The 20,258-nt window shown below is 43.2% G+C and overlaps 1 protein-coding gene across 1 annotated transcript in view; it reads right to left on the bottom strand.

Moving 5' to 3' along the window:
* LOC149287379 (protocadherin-23-like) overlaps window positions 1-17,644 on the bottom strand; it is a 143,692-nt gene extending 126,048 nt beyond the window's left edge. Inside the window, exon 1 of the mRNA XM_089492889.1 lies at window positions 14,458-17,644. Coding sequence (XP_089349015.1) covers window positions 14,458-17,644 — 3,187 coding nt within the window. The remainder of the gene's footprint in view (window positions 1-14,457) is intronic.
* Window positions 17,645-20,258: the final 2,614 nt, after the last annotated feature.

The following is a 20,258-nucleotide window of genomic DNA, read 5'->3' as shown; positions in this document are numbered from 1 at the left end:
AAAAAAGTGAATATTTGATGACCTCAGTGCGCCCAACTTCTATATATGCACCCAAAACACCAAGGTGAATACTGTTCCACACCCATGAAACCCTAATCTCTCTGTCTCCAGATCTCCTGTTACTTCAGCAAGTTGGATCTAACGTCAAACCAGGGGGAAAATGGTTGCAAAGCTGAACAAAAATGTAAACGTAATGGTGTTGTTTCTTACTCACTAAATGTGTAGAAAGAAGCAGGGAGGGGGAATTACATCGACTTTTGAGCATCCATTATATATATATTTATTGTAAGAAACAATACTTGTTTTGTACTGTATGAATGTACTGACTTTAGTTAGCGTTAGGATCTCTAATGAATTGCACATTTCTATACAATTGGTCCACGCAACAGAATCACTAAACCAGCAGATGGAGCTACATCAGTTACAAACGTAAGAACCAAACACCAACTGACTGAAAGAGAAGAACATTAAAAGCTATTGAAATATGTTTTACCTAGACAACATGTTTATTGAACACTGTAGTACTTTACATAAGGACCAAATAAACTTTAAGAGACATATGTTTATTATTTCTTGTTAAGGTTTCATGGCATAAAAATAACAAGTTTTTTTTTAAAACAAATTCTATGGCCACAATACAGAAATATATATATCGTTTAGTTGAGTAAAGTCTTCTTTCAGTGAAGGGTTTGGATCTTCAACAGTACTAGGAATGAGTTATCTTCACCAGAGTAGGTTGGACAGCACCTTTCTTAAGCAAAGCAGAATGAATACTGTATTGTTAATAATATGTTGGATTATTTTCCAAGGTCATTGAGGTAGTGATAGTCTAGTTCCCCATACATTCCCACTACTTCTTGCAGAAGGATCCCACAGGAATTTGTCCCAAATAATGCATACTGAATTCTTGGAATTGAAATGTTCAACTCCCCTGCAAAGATTTGGTTAGTGTGTATACACATGTTTGAGTTGTTTTCCTTTGTAGTACTTATAGCGGTCAGTCTGGAACCAGCAGCACCCCTGTCCCCAGTAGCATCATAATTGTCTTCTGACAGCATTTTTATGCAATTGGACCATTTGCTCACCAGAACAACATTTAAAGCTACCATTTTGGTGGAATTATTGTGCTTTGCAAATAGTTTTCAATGCAATTCTGAATAAATGGTAAACCTTGTCCACTTTCATATACTTCTTAAGGAATGTCTATGTGTCTGAATAATGACCACAATGATTTTGGTTTATGTCCACAAATTATGCTAGGAAGCATTAAGTAAGTAATTTTCAAGATACATATCTCCCTCTAGCCTCATTTGATCTAACATTCACCTTTTGCTCTGATTAATACATTATCCAACTAATGACAGCAAAATCTATACAAAATCTATTTCTCCCTGTTTTCTCCTCTAATGCAAGCCAAGTGGCTAAACTTCCCTATCCCTTTTTTTTAGACAGCCACACTGCTGTTCTTAAATACATGCCACTCTAAGCAATCACCAAATTCCTCATCTGCAACTGTATGAGATGAGGCCATTTAACAGCCAGCTGACCCCAAAAATTGTTGATTACACTTCCGTTAAGTCCATTAATCCACTGCCCTAAGTATCTGGTGTCAATTGACACCATGCCAACAATTGTTCGAAATTATTCTTTATTCCAACACCTGACTACCCGAGGCTTGCTGTTAACCTCTTTTTTTATAACGAAATTATACTTTCAATGGAAATAAATTACATTTTAGAAGCCAATGGCCCATTTGCTCCAAATTTTATAATTTTTGTATTTTTCCAGTTTTACCCTCATATATAAAAAAAAAATCCATCATTACAGAACCCGTACTTATTGCTAGATGGTTGTTTTGAGTATAATACCGATGTTTGATTCAGTGTCTGTGGTCAATATAAACTCATGGATATTCATGAAAAATGTATTGAACGTGCTTACTTGCTAGGAAAAAAAGCTTAAACTGTGTGAAACCATGGTCACATTAATCAAGCAAAACTGATGCAGATCTGGTGCCATTACTTTAGTATCTTATGTTCTATTTTAACAAATGTACAAATGTACAAATGTACCATGTCAAAATGTGATATCATCATCTACCTGCAGAGACAGTAGGTCTTTTCCATAATTATGTAATTGAACTGTCTGCGTTTTATGTTCGAATGGGCTTATCTTGGGCAAGATCCAATTCAAAAGCCAGTCAAGCTCTTACTAACATGGTTCTATTTCAATAGAATATATTTCATACAGTACAAGTGCACCATTCATGTGTCCTTAGGTACCTCCTGCTATTTTCAATTTATGGATTTGCACAAGATCAGCATTTTTCTATTCTGTACTGATGAACTGTGATCATAAGCAATATTATTTTTTGCTATTATGCAAACCCTTCATTTCCTGCTCAAAAAGCTTTTTATAGACTCATACCAGCAACCCGCCAATAACCGAAGAGGCAGCGCCACACAATTCTTACTCCGCCATAACATGAAAAGTGGATTGTCCAATCATAATGCAAAGACTTACAGCAAGTAGATCTTATTGATCCCTCTGTTCTCAGTTCACACATCTGCAAAGTCTTATTTATTATTGGACTTCATCATAATTTTTGGTCACTTCTTGTGTGCAATAGATGAGGGTAACTCAATTAAAATAGTTGTCACCAACAATTTAACTTAAGTGACCAAAAATATACATATATATATATATATATATATATATATATATATATATATATATATATATATATATATATATATAGACCTAGAGAAAGATAAAAACATTAAAAAGCACGGAGAAAATATACAACAATACTTGAATGGTATGAACAAATATTTTGTGAGCACAAAAGATTATAAACTTTTACAAGTTCCCTACAGCACCGGCAGGGTTTAATATAATTCTGTGTAGTGCAAAAAGTAAACTTCAGCATCTCACGCATTGTAAACTCATCTAGCACCGCTGGGAATTTTAGACCGTTGCCATGCTACAAACGTGAGAATGAAATTTGTCAAACGGAAAACTAAGATGAAGAGTGTGAGAAAAACAGGTTTTTGGATATTAAAAATAAAATGAATGAAAATTGCAGCTGTAGCTTTAAAAAAAGATTCACTTGGTTGAATATCTGGTTATGTGAAGGCAACATTACATTTGTGACCAGTGTATATATATTTTTTTGCTTAAAACAGGCATTGTCAGGGATATTGGAGAAGCAGCCAAGTATATAGACACGGAAGTTTTCTTATGCAGTATATATAAAACATAAGGTAATCTTGTTCACATTCCAACAAGTGATCGCCATGGTTACTGGCAACTTAGCAGGAATGGATTGGCCTTTAGAGGGTAATAATAGCAGCATATGACATGAATAATGTCCTTATACAATGAGTCTTCCACCATATAACATTTCAATTTCATCTCTTCAGTTAAAAACACTTACAGCTGCTTGTTGAGTCTCCTAATCTGATTGCCATCGGGATTCAGCAAACTATCCATTTCTATAAATGAGTAGAGTTGAGGTTACCATGCCTAGTCCTACATGGCTATAGTATATTAGATATCAGCTATCAGCACCTGAGAACATTTGTTGTTAAGCCTATTTTTACTTATTCATGAGTAATGGATAGACTTGTGCATTTAGATTCATACAAATTGAAAATTTACTGAAATTTGGCAAATTAGGACGAAAATAAAGCTAAAAGCTCAGAATTTCTGCCTGCAATTCACAGGCCCATTCACTCACACTCTCACTCACTCTGTCAATCATGCTCTCTAAATGTTTCCCTCACTTCTCTGCCTTACCCTTCATCTTCCACTTCTGCATCTTCTTGTTCTTCATCTTCTATCTTCTTAAGATATTAAAAGTACCCCCCAATATTTATCTGAACCGAATGGGCAGGGAATGTAATTCATTGCCCAAAAGCGAATAGGCCAAAAAATGAACTGAAAAATTTGTCTGAAACGTTTTTGGCCCGTTTGCACATGTCTAGTGGAGAGTCAACCTTTTCAACACATGCTGTGAATTTATTGATTAGCTGGTGAGATCATAAGGATGTCATAATTATATATATATATCTGACAAAGGTTTTTTATAAGGCTGCTTTTAAAACAAGTCCATTAAAAGAATCTGCCTGTTTTACAACCATTTGGGCAACCTTGCTTCATCGAACTTGCAGACGCTTAGCCTAATAAAGCTGTTTAAAGGGACACTGCATTGCTCCACCATCAAATAATGCATATTAAAGTATATGAATGAATACCCCTTCAAATTTTTGAGTTTGGGGGGCAGCTCCATATTAATGCCTATGGTTTTGGAAAGGGATGTCCAAATAGCTCATATACTTTTGGTCATATAGTGAACTTATAAGTCCTTTAATATTATTTTTCAATTCAAGATTTTTAAAGAGAAATACTTTGGCACAATGAGGTCTAATTATAACCATCAAGTCAAATGATGCTTGGGATTGGATCTTATTGTACTAATGTCTTTCTTACTCAAGAACTACTAAGGTTGAACTTGAAGAACATGAAAATATGTAAGATTTTAATCAGGGATATGAAGATAATATTAACTAGTCAACAGAGTGGCCATCTGTACAGTGCAGCCATGCCTTCTTGGATTGTAGTTGTTGACTGTAGTATATTTGACCACAATCACAATGGACTTGTAGACAAACATTATGGAATCTTGTAATTAATTAGCCTGTTATTTTTTTTATTTAATTTAATAACCTCACTAATTTAAGATACTAACACCTCAAAAACAGTGGCACCCTGGTACATCCATCTAATGTCCTGAGAAGTATGGTCAGAAGTGGCCTTCATGGACCTTCATGGTCTTCTTGAAGCCAAAAGCTATATTTATACTATTCATGAAGACACAGGAACTGGGGTGCAGAAAAATGTCAGCAGGTGCTCTGGACTGATGAGTCACAATTTGAAATATTTGTCTGTAGCAGAAGGCAGTTTGTTTGCTACACAAGAATATGTGGTTGCAGTGAAGCATGGTGGAAGTTAATTGCAAATTTGGGGCAGCATTTCAGCAAATGGATTTGGGAATTAGGCTAGAATTGATAATCTCCTCGACACAGGCAGATACTTATCCAAAATACCATACCATCAGGGAGGTATCTGAATGGCCCCAGAATTTTTCTGTGGCATGACAATGATCCCAAACATACAGCTAAAGTCATTAAGAACTATGTTTAGCATAAAGAAGAGCAATGAGCCCTGGAAGCGAGGGTATGGCCCCATACCTGACCTGACCTTAACATCTGTCTGCGATTACATGAAGAGAGAGTGAAGGAACTGAGGCTCCCTAAATCCACAGAACTGTGGATAGTTCTCCAAGATGTTTTGAACAACCTAAACACAGAGTTTTTTTTGTTTTTTTAAATGTGTGCAAGTGTAGGAGAATTGATGTTGGTTTCAAGGCAAAGGATAGTCACACCAAATATTGATTTGCATTTTATTAAATGATAAAAATAAACTATTTACGTGTCTATCTTTGAAAGCATTCTTACTCTACAGTATTTTTCACATCAGCCCAAAACTTTTGCACAGTGCTGTATATATATATATACATATATACACTTTTTAATACACTGTTTTTGTGTGCCTTTGAACAAAAAAATATGTATTTAGAGGCAGTTCTATGCGATGAGAACATTAAAGAAAAACATTTTATATTGTTTTCAAACAAACTGGCGTGTATAACAGATTTTATATTCACAACCACTTCTTTGTCTCTCAGTTTCATGCAAGCAGCTAGTACTGTGTATATATGGATACCAAATGTACATTGTCTACAATAATAATTTAGCTTTAAATCCAGGAGATCTCATAAACAGTTTACAATTAAGGGAAACAACTTCAATTGTTTGGCAAAGTTTTTTTTTACATCATTTGCAAACAGAATACTGGAATCAGTTACTATCCATATGATGTGATGATTTTTACAGTGATCTAAAAATTCAAAGAATTACATTTCCAGATTTCAAACTGCAAAATAAATTAGCCATGCACTATATCTCAGTTCATGTCCTGCTGCTGTCGGAGACATTGTTTACCCTTGTCTTTAACTAGCCTGAAATTTGAAATGAACTAATCTGGCACTAACTTAAATGTACTTCCTTTCTATATACCTTTTGGATGTTTATATACACATATCTTAACTTTCACTGGGGATCAAACAGGATTCAGTTCTTATAGTAAGTTAGTAGCTTATTAATTGCTGCACTAACACTATAGTTTGTTTTCATTAAGTAATTGTACGTATTCCCAGCTGCAAAGGCTTTATTTTCCCGAAGCATGAGACTTTAACCCCTTCGAGACAAAGGCTGATTTTACTTTTTGTACCCTTTGTGACAATGGCCTTTTTAACATTTCTGCGCTGCTTGTGTTTAGCTGTAATTTTCTTCTTTCCCGTTTACTGAACCCACACACATTAGATATTGTTTTTTTCAGGACAAGAAGGGCTTTCTTTAGATGACATTGTTTTGATTGTATCATATTATTTACTATTAAAAAAATTATAAAATATGGTGAAAAATTTAGAAAAAAATGACTGTTTCTAACTTTTAGTTGAAAAATCTTTTACTCATCTATAAAAGGTAATGAAAAAACCTGCTAAATAGATTCTACTATTTGTCCTGAGTTTAGAAATACCCAATGTCTTTATGTTTTTTTGCTTTTTTCTACCCATTATGTGGCAATAAGTACAGGTAGCGTTTTGCTATTTCAAAGCCATTTTTTCCAAATCTGGTAATTCTTCCCCCCATGTGCCATTTCGGGTATCTTTGAACCCGGCCAATGCAATTTACCCCATCAAGTCATATATTTTTGAAAACTAGACAGCCCAGGGTATTCCAAATGCTAGTATTTTAACTCTTTCCATGCACCATATCTACCACCAGTCTTTGTCAAACTTTATGGTAGTCATTTTTTTGCATTTGTTTTGTCATACACATTTTACTTCAGGTATGAATTAAAATGTTCTAGTTTATGTCACTATCACAAAACACCCCAATATGTGTTCAGCAACATCTCCTGAGCGCAGCGATACCCCACATGAATGATTTTGCCTGGCTGTTTGGGGGCAAAAGGGCCACATTTGGGGCATGCGCTTTTTTCAATGTTGAACTTTGGCATTTGGGATCCACTGCCCATGCCCTATTTGGTACATCTTTGAGCCAGGCCATTTCAGTGTGCCCAACAAAACCATATATTTTTCAAAACTAGACACCACAGGGTATTTTAAATGCTGGTATTTTAACTCTTTGCATGCACATATTTTACCACCAGCATTTTTTCAAAGTTTGCAGTAATATTTTTGTGTGTGTATTTTTCCCACACACACCTACTTTATGTATGAATTTACAGCTCCTGGTATATGCCGCTGTCACACGACACCCCATAATGTGTTCAGCAACATCTCCTGAGTGCAGTGATACCCCACATGCATGGGTGTGTCATTTTTTGGGGGAACTAAAAGGCCACATTTGGTACGTGTGCATTTTTCTAATTGGAAATTAGATGTGTGGCCATCCTTCCCCCCGTGTTAATTGGGACGTTGTTGAACCTGGCCCATTCAATTTACCCCATCAAATCATACCTTTTTTAAAAGTAGACACCCCACGGGCATTTAATATGCCAGTATTTTAACTCTTTCCATGCGAGAATTGTTTTAAGCTAATATGCTAATTTTAGGACTTGCTCACAAAAATATATTTTTTATATATATATATATTTTTTTTTTATTATTTTTTTTAAAAAAAAAATTTACATTTTTTTTCAACTTGGAGGTTCCCCTGATAGTGACATCAGTGGGAAATGATTTTTACATTTTACTGTTTTTTACTATTTTTTTCTAATTATTATTAATTTTATTTTATTTTTTAATTTATTTTTACTAATCACACTGTGATTAGAAAGCTGGGCTCCATTGACTTGCATGGTGAATGCAGTACCTGTATTCAACCTGCAAGTGGAGCCAAAGTTCTCTAGATGGTCTGGACCATCTAGCGAACTTTTAAAATTTGTGGTTCCTGTTACAGGACGGCGGCCATCTTCCTTGATGGCGAAGATTGCCGGCAGCTGCGGCTGTGACCGCTCTCCGGAGCGGTCACAGCCCATCAAAAGGTTAGTGTTTGGTGTCGCTGGATGCCTCCTGATCGAGGCATTCCAGCGACACCATTTAAGTTTCGGAGGCGATCGTCGATCGCCTCCTAAACGCTTTTAAAACGGGCGTCCGCCGCCATACAAAGTATGGCGGATGTTGACGCCCCGTGGAGGGGCCAGAGATGGCCCCTTCGTGCCGATCGCGGCGTTGCTGAATGCCTCGAGGTCGAGGCATTCAGCAACGCTTTTTGGGTGCAGAAAGCGATAGTAGATCGCTTTCTGCACCCGTTTAAAGACGTGCCGGTCCTGGCACGTCAATTGTCGTAAAGCACATGCTTTTCCGTGCCGTGCCAGGATCGGCAATTGTCATTAAGGGGTTAAACATAACAGTTACTCAATCAAGCCGATCCTAGATTGCCTATGGAGCAATTATCTCAGGATGGAATATGTTTCCTGTATGATATGTTCCAGGACCAACAGAAGTAAAAGGGTCAAGGCATATCTCAGACACTTGTACTATAAGTGAAATGATAAAACATCTGCAAGAAAGTTAGTCATATTCAACTGTTTTATGTAAGTTAAGAAAATCTAAACATGTCTTACGTGTTTTCTTATTTGCCAAATCGTTCTACTACCCTTCACCTTTCAAATTAATATTTTTTTTTATTAAACCTTAAACATGGGACATAAAGCAGATGTGCTGTTTATGTGGTAGTTGGTGTCAAAACCTGCATAACTGATGACTTCCCTTTCCTGACCTTTCTGCTCTTCTCCTTCCTAGGCTTCAATCACCAGCTGCAATAAATCCAGAGGAGTAAGGTGTGGGGCATCAAATAAATGATTCTTATTTGCTGTCAAATTCTATGTTATGTTTCTATGTAAAATGGCACATAAGGTTCTGTAGGTTCTGAATAGTAGATTTGTAATTTTAATCTTATGTTTAATATTATTAAATAGGTAGATTAAGCATGCTAGATTGTAGAATGATCATTTTAAGAAACATGTACTCTTGGGAATGTGATATTATATGTTTAGAACATGTTGGTGAATTAAGTGTTGCCCACTAAAGTAAAGTCAATCATCTATTCACTTAAGAGACATTATGGTGATAGCAGAAACATCTAGAACCTGACTATATGAAGCAGCATTTGTACAAAGCAGTCATAGTCCAAGAAAGTAAGTACATGTACGTACTGAGAAACTTCTGTGTTCTAGTCGAGAAAATAATAGGTCTGGTGGGAGCGATAGACCCTCAACTCTCTCCTGCTAATCTATTTAATGCCTTGTACACTAGGTTTACAGCAACTGTAAAATCCTGGACCATTTGCCTTTTTTATCAATTTAGTATTTTATTAGTTTCTTTTTCATTTTGCTTTAAGACCCAAGAGGTGTTATACATCCATGAATATAAACAATGTGGTAACAATGCATAATAACATTGTGATGTATCATTTTAGTTAGATTTAGCTGTGAATTTAAATTTATTTTATCACTGATTACTTTCACACTTTCAACATTTATTATTCACATGCTAAGAAAGAAAACACCACAGAAGGGAGGCCTTGACAGATATGTAAAACAATCAAGCAATGTGTCATTATATGAGACTAATGGTTGTTTAACCAGTTCAGTGTTATAAGCCAAGGCTGCATGCCCACAAGAACTATAATGAAATGATTAAAGTACTTTAAGCTCATTTAGTAGACAAAACTACTTCCCATTTAATGATTACCTCAGGGCCTGACCTCTGTCATGCAGGTATGCCGATCTCAGGATTTCTTTAGGGGCAAGAGCAGCTGTCATTTAGTCTCAGTGCCAAGCCCAATAGAATTAAACTAGACAGTCATCTGTGGTGCCAGTCAGCAGTTGTGCCATTGCTGGGTACTGCATGCACCAGGGATGGTTACAGAGGTGATTTTCCCCTTTCACATACAGACTCCTCCTCCTGACTTGGCAGGAACAACGCAAACTATCAATTACCCCTGTAGCTGCACCATGTGTTTTTTTTCTTGCCCTACCAGCAGGCAGCAGCCAATAAGATCTAAGTGGTTCAAAGTCTTTAAGGGAGAAACCTTATTCCACAAGGAGACATTCAGCTTGTGGCACAGGGAGAAGTTGTGACAGAGCTACCATTCATAAGTTCTGACTCTAGGTTTCAGCCTTACCTCAGATGCCTGGGTTCTGCAGACGGTCCAGGGTTACCGGATAGATTTTACTATGGTTCCACTGCAGAAGTCAAGACCCTGCCCGATGGTGGTGTCTTTCGATCAGCAGAGGCTTATCGGCGCAGAAATTCAGATGCTTTTCGACAAGGGCGCTGTCCAGTGGGCGCCGCGGGACGAGGGTTTCTTCAGGAACATCTTTCTGGCTCGAAAGAAGTCCGGGGAGTTCCGGCCGGTCATCAGTCTGCAACAACTCAACGCGTTCATGGTATATAGACAGTTCAAGATGGAAGGTATCCATCTGTTGTTTCCGAAAGGTGCGACTGGTTTTAAGGACTGGATCTGAACGACACTTACCTGTCGGTTCCTATAGCTCAAGAATGTTGACGGTTCCTCTGTTTTTTCTGGAAAAATCGACCATACCTATTCACCTTCTTCCTTGGTGCTTCACCAAGCTACTGAAACCAGTGATGGCCTGGACGATATACTTCTTTTTTGCGAAGGAGCGCCCAGGCTACACTTACAGACGAGATATGCGGTGGGCTTGTTGTCATCCTTGGGCTTCATGGTAAATCGTGACAAGTCGGCCCTGAAGCCCTCCCGTGTAATCCAGTTCTTGGGGTTCAAGATCGACTCCACCCAGTGCACTCTTCGCTTATCTCAAGCGGAGATTGTCTCCATTCGGAAGGAGCTGAGGAGGACATTACGTCGAGAGCAGATCCCTCTTCGTTAGTTGGCCAGGCTAGTGGGTGTGCTGTCATCCTCCATTCAAGCAATCTTTCCGGGTCCACTCCATTATCGGGCCATGCATCGCTTGAAAGCTTCCTTCCTCAGACAGTGTCGGTCTTACGATCACCTGATCCCTCTGATGGAGGAGGTGAGGACAGAGATCCATTGGTGTATCAGGCATATAGAAGCATGGAACGGCACGGCCATTTTCGTGATGGAATCAGACGCCAGCCTTTGGGGTTGGGGTGCATCGTGTGCGGGGATTGCTACGGGAGGCCCATGGTCAGGAACCGGGGAAGGCTTGCACATCAATTGTTTAGAACTAATTGCTTGTTCCTTTGCGATTCGGAGTCTGGCGAAGGGCATATCAAATTGTTGTATATTGCTGCGCATGGACGATATCTCAGCGGGAGCGCGCTCTCGAGTTCTCTCTGAGGTTACCAAGGACATTTTCCAATCTCCCTCAAGGCGGCCTATCTTGCCGGGGAGACCAATCTCACGGCGCATTGGTCGGATTCCAGTGACTGGACGTTGGGCGATTCGATTTTCTTCATTCTGCAGGACCAGTGGCCTCCTCAGGGAGCAAAGAAAGGAAGTTTGGGAAGCAGGAGCATTTATAGACTTTCACTGTTTTTTCCTGATTGGTTGTTTTATTAACTGTTTGCTGCTGTTGGGAGTTAGTAAAGAGAGAATAGCAAAATATTCGCCCCCTGTCATTATCAAAATTAAGATTATAAATACACTAAAGATAACATAATCTTCAATTTTTAGCACATTTGCAGTTCGTTTTCATCAGTTTCATCAGAGATCACCCTTGTTTTCGCTGATTCATACGAACATCCAAAACTGGCAATTTTTGTTGAAAGCGAATGTACAAGCCTAGTATCTACATATACACTATAGTAATAAAGGGGAAGCCCTGAAGACAATAAGTTAAAAGGGCTGCATGACTGTGGCAGTACAGCCTGACCAGGAAGGGGTTAAAATGTAAACGGTAGGGTTGTATAGAGGATGTAAGGAAGGTGAAACAAAGGTCACCGGATCTGCCAAGAGTAAAAATGTATGTGATGTATCATCTTTATTCAGTTAACCAGTCAACTCGTTACTGAACACGCCCACCCTGTTAATTGGTGGGTGGTTTGGTGTAATCGTCGCAGCTGTATATTGGCGGTGAAGGGGTGGATAAATAAGATAGGGGGGAGGTCCGGCCTAGTTAATAACTTGTTTTGTTGGTAACGGGGTCACTTTAACGGCTATCCAGCCGGTGGTGGTACTTATTTGGTTGGTACAGTGGGCCCTCTGAGCTGGTGACTGGCGGCTAGGGGGTTAAAATTAACATTTGGTTTAGGGCTGCTGTTTAGCCGAAAGTGATAGGTTTGCCAGTGTTTCCCCGTTTGTGGTAGTATTGCATTTTATGTGTCAAATGTACTGATATTTATCCACTCATGTTAACTAATTTTCTATTTCATGAGAAAGATTTCTCAATCCAATAAAAGTTGTCAGTGCCTTTTCTTAAGTTGTAATAAATATATGCAACTGTGTGTTTTTCCAGGTAAATCAGAGGATGCGTTGTGTTTGATAGGAACTCATAGATCACCCTGTTTCTATAGAAATATCCTTGGTAAGAAATACACTTTTATTGTTCACAGCACTGTAGCAACAGACTACTTTTGAATATCTTTGCTAAACAGAGGGAAAGAGCCATTTAGATCTCAAAGCAACTATCACAAATAATAATCATATGAAACTTAACATCTAAAACAAATATGGTCTCTAATTTAGGATGTGTTTTAAATTTTGTTGATGATATAGTCATTTTATGTGAAATTATGTGATTTCTGAATATCACTGGCAACTCATAACAAGTAATACTAAGCTGAAGTGCATGGAAACATAGTGACATCTATGCATTTTCCTTAATTAGTATTCTGTTAATTTTGCTGAAGTAGCAGTGGAGTATTAAGGTTTTCCTGCTGCCCTGGGCCCGACTAAACTCATGCAATCCCTAATCTTAATATGCCCAACCCCCTTCTCTTTTGCTCCACTCCTCCCTAAACTCCACATTTTCCTCTTTGAGCTTCACCTCTTCCTCTCTGTATATTATGCGTGGAGTACATACTTGTATATTTTGTTGTTTTGTCAAAAAGTGTTAAGGCATGCTGAAACAGAGGTCTGAAGGAACAGACCACACGCTCCCTTAATTTTGGCAGGATAGAGCGACGTGATCTCCTCAACTGTCCCCCTGCAATTGCATATTTCCTGGGACATGTCCCAGAACACTGAAAGTACCAGGACAAGCTCCTGGGACTGTCCATGGAAAAATGGGGCAGTTGGCAACGTGCATTAAACCAAACAGCTTCAACTTGACTGGAGGAGGGCCTGCCGACCTCCCTGCCAGAGGGACGAACCACCACCCGCCTTGCCGTCCAATACACGTACGAGTTCCCCAAGATCCACACGACCACTTTACCAGAACATAAAGAAAACAAAGAACGAAACTGTCACTATTTCGCTGGACTAATAAGGAAGGTCGTCCCCGCAGAAGTTCTTCCGCCCAAACTACCGCTACTGAGAGGGGAATTCCCGGCAGCAGCAGTCCAGGACTTAGACGATCCCAACAGTGGACAACCTCCCACCAGCTGGAGATAGATTCTGAGCGGCAGCAGCCGCGGCAAGGCACAGCACGAGACAGGAGCACAAATCAGGATAGTCAGCCGAGCCAGGGGTCTGATACACGGAGCGGGTAGTCGGACGAGCCAGGGGTCTGATACACGGAGCAGGTAGTCGGACGAGCCAGGGGTCTGAAACACGGAGCAGGTAGTCGGACGAGCCAGGGTTCAAAACCAGAGATAACAAGCAAAAGTACCGAATCGTGGAGCAAGGGAGAGTCAGGCAAGCCGAAGGTCAAAAACAGGAAACAAGATGCACGAGCTAGATACACGAACTGAAGACCACAACAGGGTGCTTGTGAAAGGCACAGCCGGCTTTTAAAACTGGCGCCATTCCACAAGCCCCTCCCAGACCAGGACCAAAACCACGCCCCCCGCCGTCCATCAATCCTCCTGCAACGTGCAGCGTGCCCGGGAGGCGGACCGACGACCGGAGGACGGGTAAGTATACTGGCTCCGGGAACTACTGTTCCCGGGGCCGAAGCCTCCCTGTGTCCCACTACCTCGGGCGGAGGGTCGTCCGCTGTCCGGGAGGATATTTTCCCGGGACCCGCGGACAACCCTTCGCCCGCTACTAGAGCCGCGGGCGGAGGACCGACCGCCGTCCCGAACGGCCGGCGTACGGGACCCGCGGCCAGACCTCCTCCCGGCGGCGTCCGGAGCCGGGACGAAGACACTCCCGGCTGCGTCCGGAGCCGGGACGGAGACACTCCCGGCTGCGTCCGGAGCCGGGACAGTGACATTACCCCCCCTTTGAGGGCCGGCCATAGGCCGACACATACCAGGTTTATGCGGAAATTTCCTATGAAAAGACCGGAGCAAAGCAGGAGCGTGTAGGTCCCGAGCAGGAACCCAAGATCTCTCTTCAGGACCATACCCCTTCCAGTGGACCAGGTAGGAGACGGAGTTCCTAATCTTTCTTGAATCTAAAATAGACTGCACCTCATATTCCACCTGGGAATCAATGACAACAGGACGAGGACGGCGAGTCAATCGGGTAAAGCGGTTACAGGTGAGGGGTTTGAGCAGAGAAACATGAAAAACCCTGGGTATCCTAAGGGAGGGGGGAAGAATTAATTCATAAGCGACCGGGTTGACCTTGCGACGAATTCGAAAAGGGCCGATATAACGGGGGGCAAATTTCATAGACGGAACTTTAAGTCTAAGGTTCTTAGTGGAGAGCCATACCCTATCCCCATTCATGAAGGAGGGACCCAAACGGCGACGCCGATCCGCATAACGCTTATACTTGTGAGCAGCATTAACCAGAGAACGGCGCACTTCGTCCCAAACTAACGGTAATTGTTTTACATATAGGTCTACTGCCGGAACTTGAGAAGGAGCGAAAGAAGAAGGCAAAGAAGAAGGGTGAAAACCATAGTTACAAAAGAAAGGACTAATCTTGGAGGACTCGTGAACAGTATTATTCCTAGCGAATTCAGCCCACGGTAGAAGTAAAGCCCAATCATCCTGGTGTTCATTAATAAAAAGACGTAAAAATTGCTCAAGCGACTGGTTGGTTCTTTCCGTGATACCGTTAGTTTGGGGGTGGTAGGCAGAAGAAAAGGCTAGGGAAACACCCAGAGAGGCACAAAAGGTCCTCCAAAACAGAGCTGTGAATTGCACCCCCCGATCAGACACAACTTGGAGCGGGAGACCGTGCAGACGAACGACATGGTTGACAAACACAGGAACCAACTCCGGGGCCGAGGGTAATTTGGGGAGGGGAACAAAATGAGCCATTTTAGAAAATCGGTCGACTACTACCCAAACGACGGTGAAGCCCTGGGAAGGGGGAAGGTCCACAACAAAATCCATGGCTAAATGTGACCACGGGCGGGAGGGTACGGGCAAGGGTTGAAGTAACCCCGAGGGTTTGACATGAGAGTTTTTAGCAGTAGCACACCTAGTACATGCGGCGACAAAATCTAAGCAGTCAATATGCATAGTAGGCCACCAGAACTGTCTACGAATGAACCGAAAGGTTCGCTGGGCATTAGGGTGACCCGAGGTTAAGGACGCATGACCCCAGGACATAACGCGTTCCCTCTCCCGCTCCGGCACAAACAGGGTGTCCATGGGCCATTTACTATGGACAGGAGCTTTAGCTTGAGCTGAGAGAATACGAGAGACCAAAGTAGAAAATAGATGAGTGGAGACGGAGGCAATAATCTGAGAAGGAGGGATAATAGGTTCAGGTTCAGACTTGGAGTCTTGGTCGGAGACAAACTGCCTGGATAACGCATCCGCTTTGACATTCCTTGATCCAGGCCGGTATGAAATGATAAACAAAAATCTGGAAAGGAATAATGACCACCTGGCCTGTCTAGGGTTCAGTCTTTTAGCGTGACTAAGGTATTCAAGGTTCTTGTGGTCGGTCAAAATTGTGATAGGGTTCCTTGCCCCTTCCAGAAGGTGTCTCCACTCCTGAAGAGCCATAACAATACCTAAAAGTTCACGGTTACCTACATCATAATTCATCTCAGCAGGAGAAAATTTTTTTGAGAAAAAGGCGCACGGATGAAGCCTGTCATTGAAGTCCTTCCTCTGAGAAAGGACTGCTCCAACTCCAACTTCGGAGGCATCAACCTCCACAATAAACGGTTTGGAGGCATCCGGATGACGCAAAATCGGGGCCGAAGCAAAGGCCTTCTTAAGGTGGATAAAGGCCAGGACAGCTTCCCTAGACCAATTCTTGCAGTCAGCACCTTTCTTGGTCATGTTGGTTAGAGGGACTACAATCTTGGAAAAGTTCTGAATGAATTTTCTGTAATAGTTTGCGAAACCTAAAAATCGTTGGAGGGGCCGTAAAGCCTGAGGTTGAGGCCAATCTGAAATCGCCGCAAGTTTAGTAGGATCCATTTCAAAGCCTGATGCGGAAATGATGAAACCCAGGAAGGAGACTCGGGGAACTTCGAACAGGCACTTCTCGAGTTTGGCGTAGAGACGATGCTGGCGCAGGCGCTGCAGGACGATACGTACGTGAAGGCGATGAGACTGTATATCAGAGGAATGAATGAGGATATCATCTAAATAGACGATAACAAACTGAAGGGAGATATCGCGGAATATGTCATTAACAAACTCCTGGAACACAGCGGGAGCATTGCATAGTCCAAAGGGCATGACCGTATATTCATAGTGGCCCATACGTGTGTTAAAGGCCGTCTTCCATTCATCGCCTTTACGTATCCGAACCAAATTGTACGCTCCCCTGAGATCCAGTTTCGTGAAAACAGTGGAACCCCGCAATCGGTCAAACAATTCCGGAATAAGGGGCAATGGGTACTTGTTCTTGACCGTGATACGATTCAAGCCCCGGTAGTCGATACAAGGTCTTAAGCCCCCATCCTTTTTCTCCACAAAGAAAAATCCGGCACCGGCAGGAGAGGTAGATTTTCTGATGAATCCTCTGTCTAAATTATCTTTAATATACTCTTCAAGCGCTTGAGACTCGGGTAATGACAAAGGATAAATACGACCTCGCGGTGGGAGTGTCCCGGGCAAAAGTTCGATAGGACAATCGTAAGGTCTGTGGGGAGGTAAAACCTCCGCTTGCTTTTTATCGAACACGTCCTTGAATTCAGAATACACCAAGGGTATAGGCGAGGCAGAAACAGAACGAATGGGGGTGGTGGTGGAAAGACAGCGCTGGGAACAGTCCAAACCCCAACCTAGGATATCCCCAGTGGACCACTTGATGGTCGGGTTATGGACGCGGAGCCAAGGAAGTCCTAGAACCATAGGGCAGGAGGGGGACGAAATGATATGGAAGGATATGGTTTCACGATGGAACAGGCCCACGGAGAAAAGCAACGGCGACGTCTGGTGTGTAATGAGGGAGGGTTGAAGGGGTCGTCCGTCAATGGCTGAGACGGCGATAGGAGGGTGTACTTCGACGAGAGGAATTTTCTGGAGGAGGGCAAAGGATTTATCAATGAATGAACCAGCAGCCCCAGAGTCAATCATGGCGGAGACTGAAACCTTTCTTCCATCCCATTCCAGCGAAGCAGGAACAAGTAAATTGTTAGAAAACGTAGGAGCGGTACTAAGCTCACCCGGGCAAGGCTCCTTTACTTGGTCCGGGTGCGAGCGTTTCCCGGTTTACTGGGACAAGTGCGAACAAAATGGCCCTTGAGGCCACAGTAGAAACAAAGTCCCTCAGATCTACGGCGAGATCTTTCCATGGTGGATAGTCTGGTGGCTCCCAACTGCATGGGTTCTTCAGAGGATTCAGAAGACATAGAAGGATTCGTAGGAGAGATGGAGCGTGCTTGATGAGAAAAACTGAGTTCACGTTTCATGGCCTTTTGCGACAAACGTTCTCGGATCCGATTGTCCAGCTTGAGTGTCAAGGCGACGAAATCATCCAATTCAGCAGGATGATCCCGGGTGGAAAGTTCGTCTTTAAGCCGTTCCGATAAGCCATCGTAGAAGGCCGCGATGAGAGCTTCGTCGGACCAATTAACCTCAGCTGCAAGAGTCTTAAATTCAATAGCATATTCAGCGACCGAACGGGAGCCCTGGGTGGTATGAAGCAGAGACAAGGACGCTGAAGCAGCTTTGCCTGGGGTGTCGAAAGTCTTCCGGAAGGCCGAAATGAAGGCAGAGCAGTTATACACAAGAGGAGAGTCCCTCTCCCACAAGGGAGAAGCCCAGGCTAGTGCCTTGCCAGACAACAAGGAAATCAGGTATCCCACCTTGGCTCTTTCAGAAGGAAACAAGTGAGGAGTTAGTTCGAATTGAATGGAGCACTGGTTAAGGAAGCCCCGGCAGGCCTCCGGTTCCCCATGGTAGCGAGCGGGAGCAGGGAGTTTCACAGACGAGGGAACGGAGGAAGTCCCGGTGTTCGCAGCAGGAGGAGAAGTCGCGACTGGAGAGGAAGTGGAGGAGGCAGACGGAGAACCCCCAGAGCCAGGATCAGATCTGGCCACCAAAACTTGAATAGCCCGGGCCATTTGGTCTAAAGTGTCCTGTATGCTGGAGAAACGAACTTCATGAGAATCCAGCCGTTGTCCGTGGGTGGAGAGTACCTTGCCAAGCTCAGATGGATCCATGACCCTGTTGTAATGTCACTATTTCGCTGGACTAATAAGGAAGGTCGTCCCCGCAGAAGTTCTTCCGCCCAAACTACCGCTACTGAGAGGGGAATTCCCGGCAGCAGCAGTCCAGGACTTAGACGATCCCAACAGTGGACAACCTCCCACCAGCTGGAGATAGATTCTGAGCGGCAGCAGCCGCGGCAAGGCACAGCACGAGACAGGAGCACAAATCAGGATAGTCAGCCGAGCCAGGGGTCTGATACACGGAGCGGGTAGTCGGACGAGCCAGGGGTCTGATACACGGAGCAGGTAGTCGGACGAGCCAGGGGTCTGAAACACGGAGCAGGTAGTCGGACGAGCCAGGGTTCAAAACCAGAGATAACAAGCAAAAGTACCGAATCGTGGAGCAAGGGAGAGTCAGGCAAGCCGAAGGTCAAAAACAGGAAACAAGATGCACGAGCTAGATACACGAACTGAAGACCACAACAGGGTGCTTGTGAAAGGCACAGCCGGCTTTTAAAACTGGCGCCATTCCACAAGCCCCTCCCAGACCAGGACCAAAACCACGCCCCCCGCCGTCCATCAATCCTCCTGCAACGTGCAGCGTGCCCGGGAGGCGGACCGACGACCGGAGGACGGGTAAGTATACTGGCTCCGGGAACTACTGTTCCCGGGGCCGAAGCCTCCCTGTGTCCCACTACCTCGGGCGGAGGGTCGTCCGCTGTCCGGGAGGATATTTTCCCGGGACCCGCGGACAACCCTTCGCCCGCTACTAGAGCCGCGGGCGGAGGACCGACCGCCGTCCCGAACGGCCGGCGTACGGGACCCGCGGCCAGACCTCCTCCCGGCGGCGTCCGGAGCCGGGACGAAGACACTCCCGGCTGCGTCCGGAGCCGGGACGGAGACACTCCCGGCTGCGTCCGGAGCCGGGACAGTGACAGAAACATAAGAAAAAGAAAAACACACAATCTAAAGCAAATGTGGCCTGACATAGGACTGAAACCTATTAGACTCCCATCGCCCAATTCTCATAACCACATCTTGAGCAACCCCCACATAACCGCCTCCATGGCGGCCCCAATCCTAAAGGAATGCGTACCAAACTCGGGAACCGGAAGACCTAAAGCACCCAAGCAACGCCGAAACACGACCACAAACTGGTACTAGCCAACACAACAAAACGACCCCTACCAGCGTGATCAGTCAAAGCCGTACGCAAACCCGATCAGCCTCAAGAATGAAATCCGAAAACACCTTGAGCCCTCCTGTTAGGGTTAACCAACTCCCCCCACACGAAAGGCTCCAAAAAAACACATACGTCAGACAACCGCCCCACCAAATCCACCAGCAACCCAAAAGAAACCAGCCTGTGACAATCATGAGAACGAGATCCCCTCCTAAACCCCCGCAAAATCTGCTTAGCCAGAAAAATTTTAGTCAAATCATGCTCGCCCTGCGCCTTAAACATGAAGGCCAATGCAGCCACACGGCAGCCCAGGCTCAACACCGACAGTGCTGAACTAAACAAAAAAAACAATATA

This window comes from Sceloporus occidentalis, unplaced genomic scaffold, assembly GCF_023333645.1.
Source record: "Sceloporus occidentalis isolate IW3139 unplaced genomic scaffold, rSceOcc1.0.p SCAF_61, whole genome shotgun sequence".
Lineage (NCBI taxonomy): Eukaryota > Metazoa > Chordata > Lepidosauria > Squamata > Phrynosomatidae > Sceloporus > Sceloporus occidentalis.
Note: the sequence above shows the minus strand (reverse complement) of the source record. Positions and strands in the feature narration are given on the sequence as shown.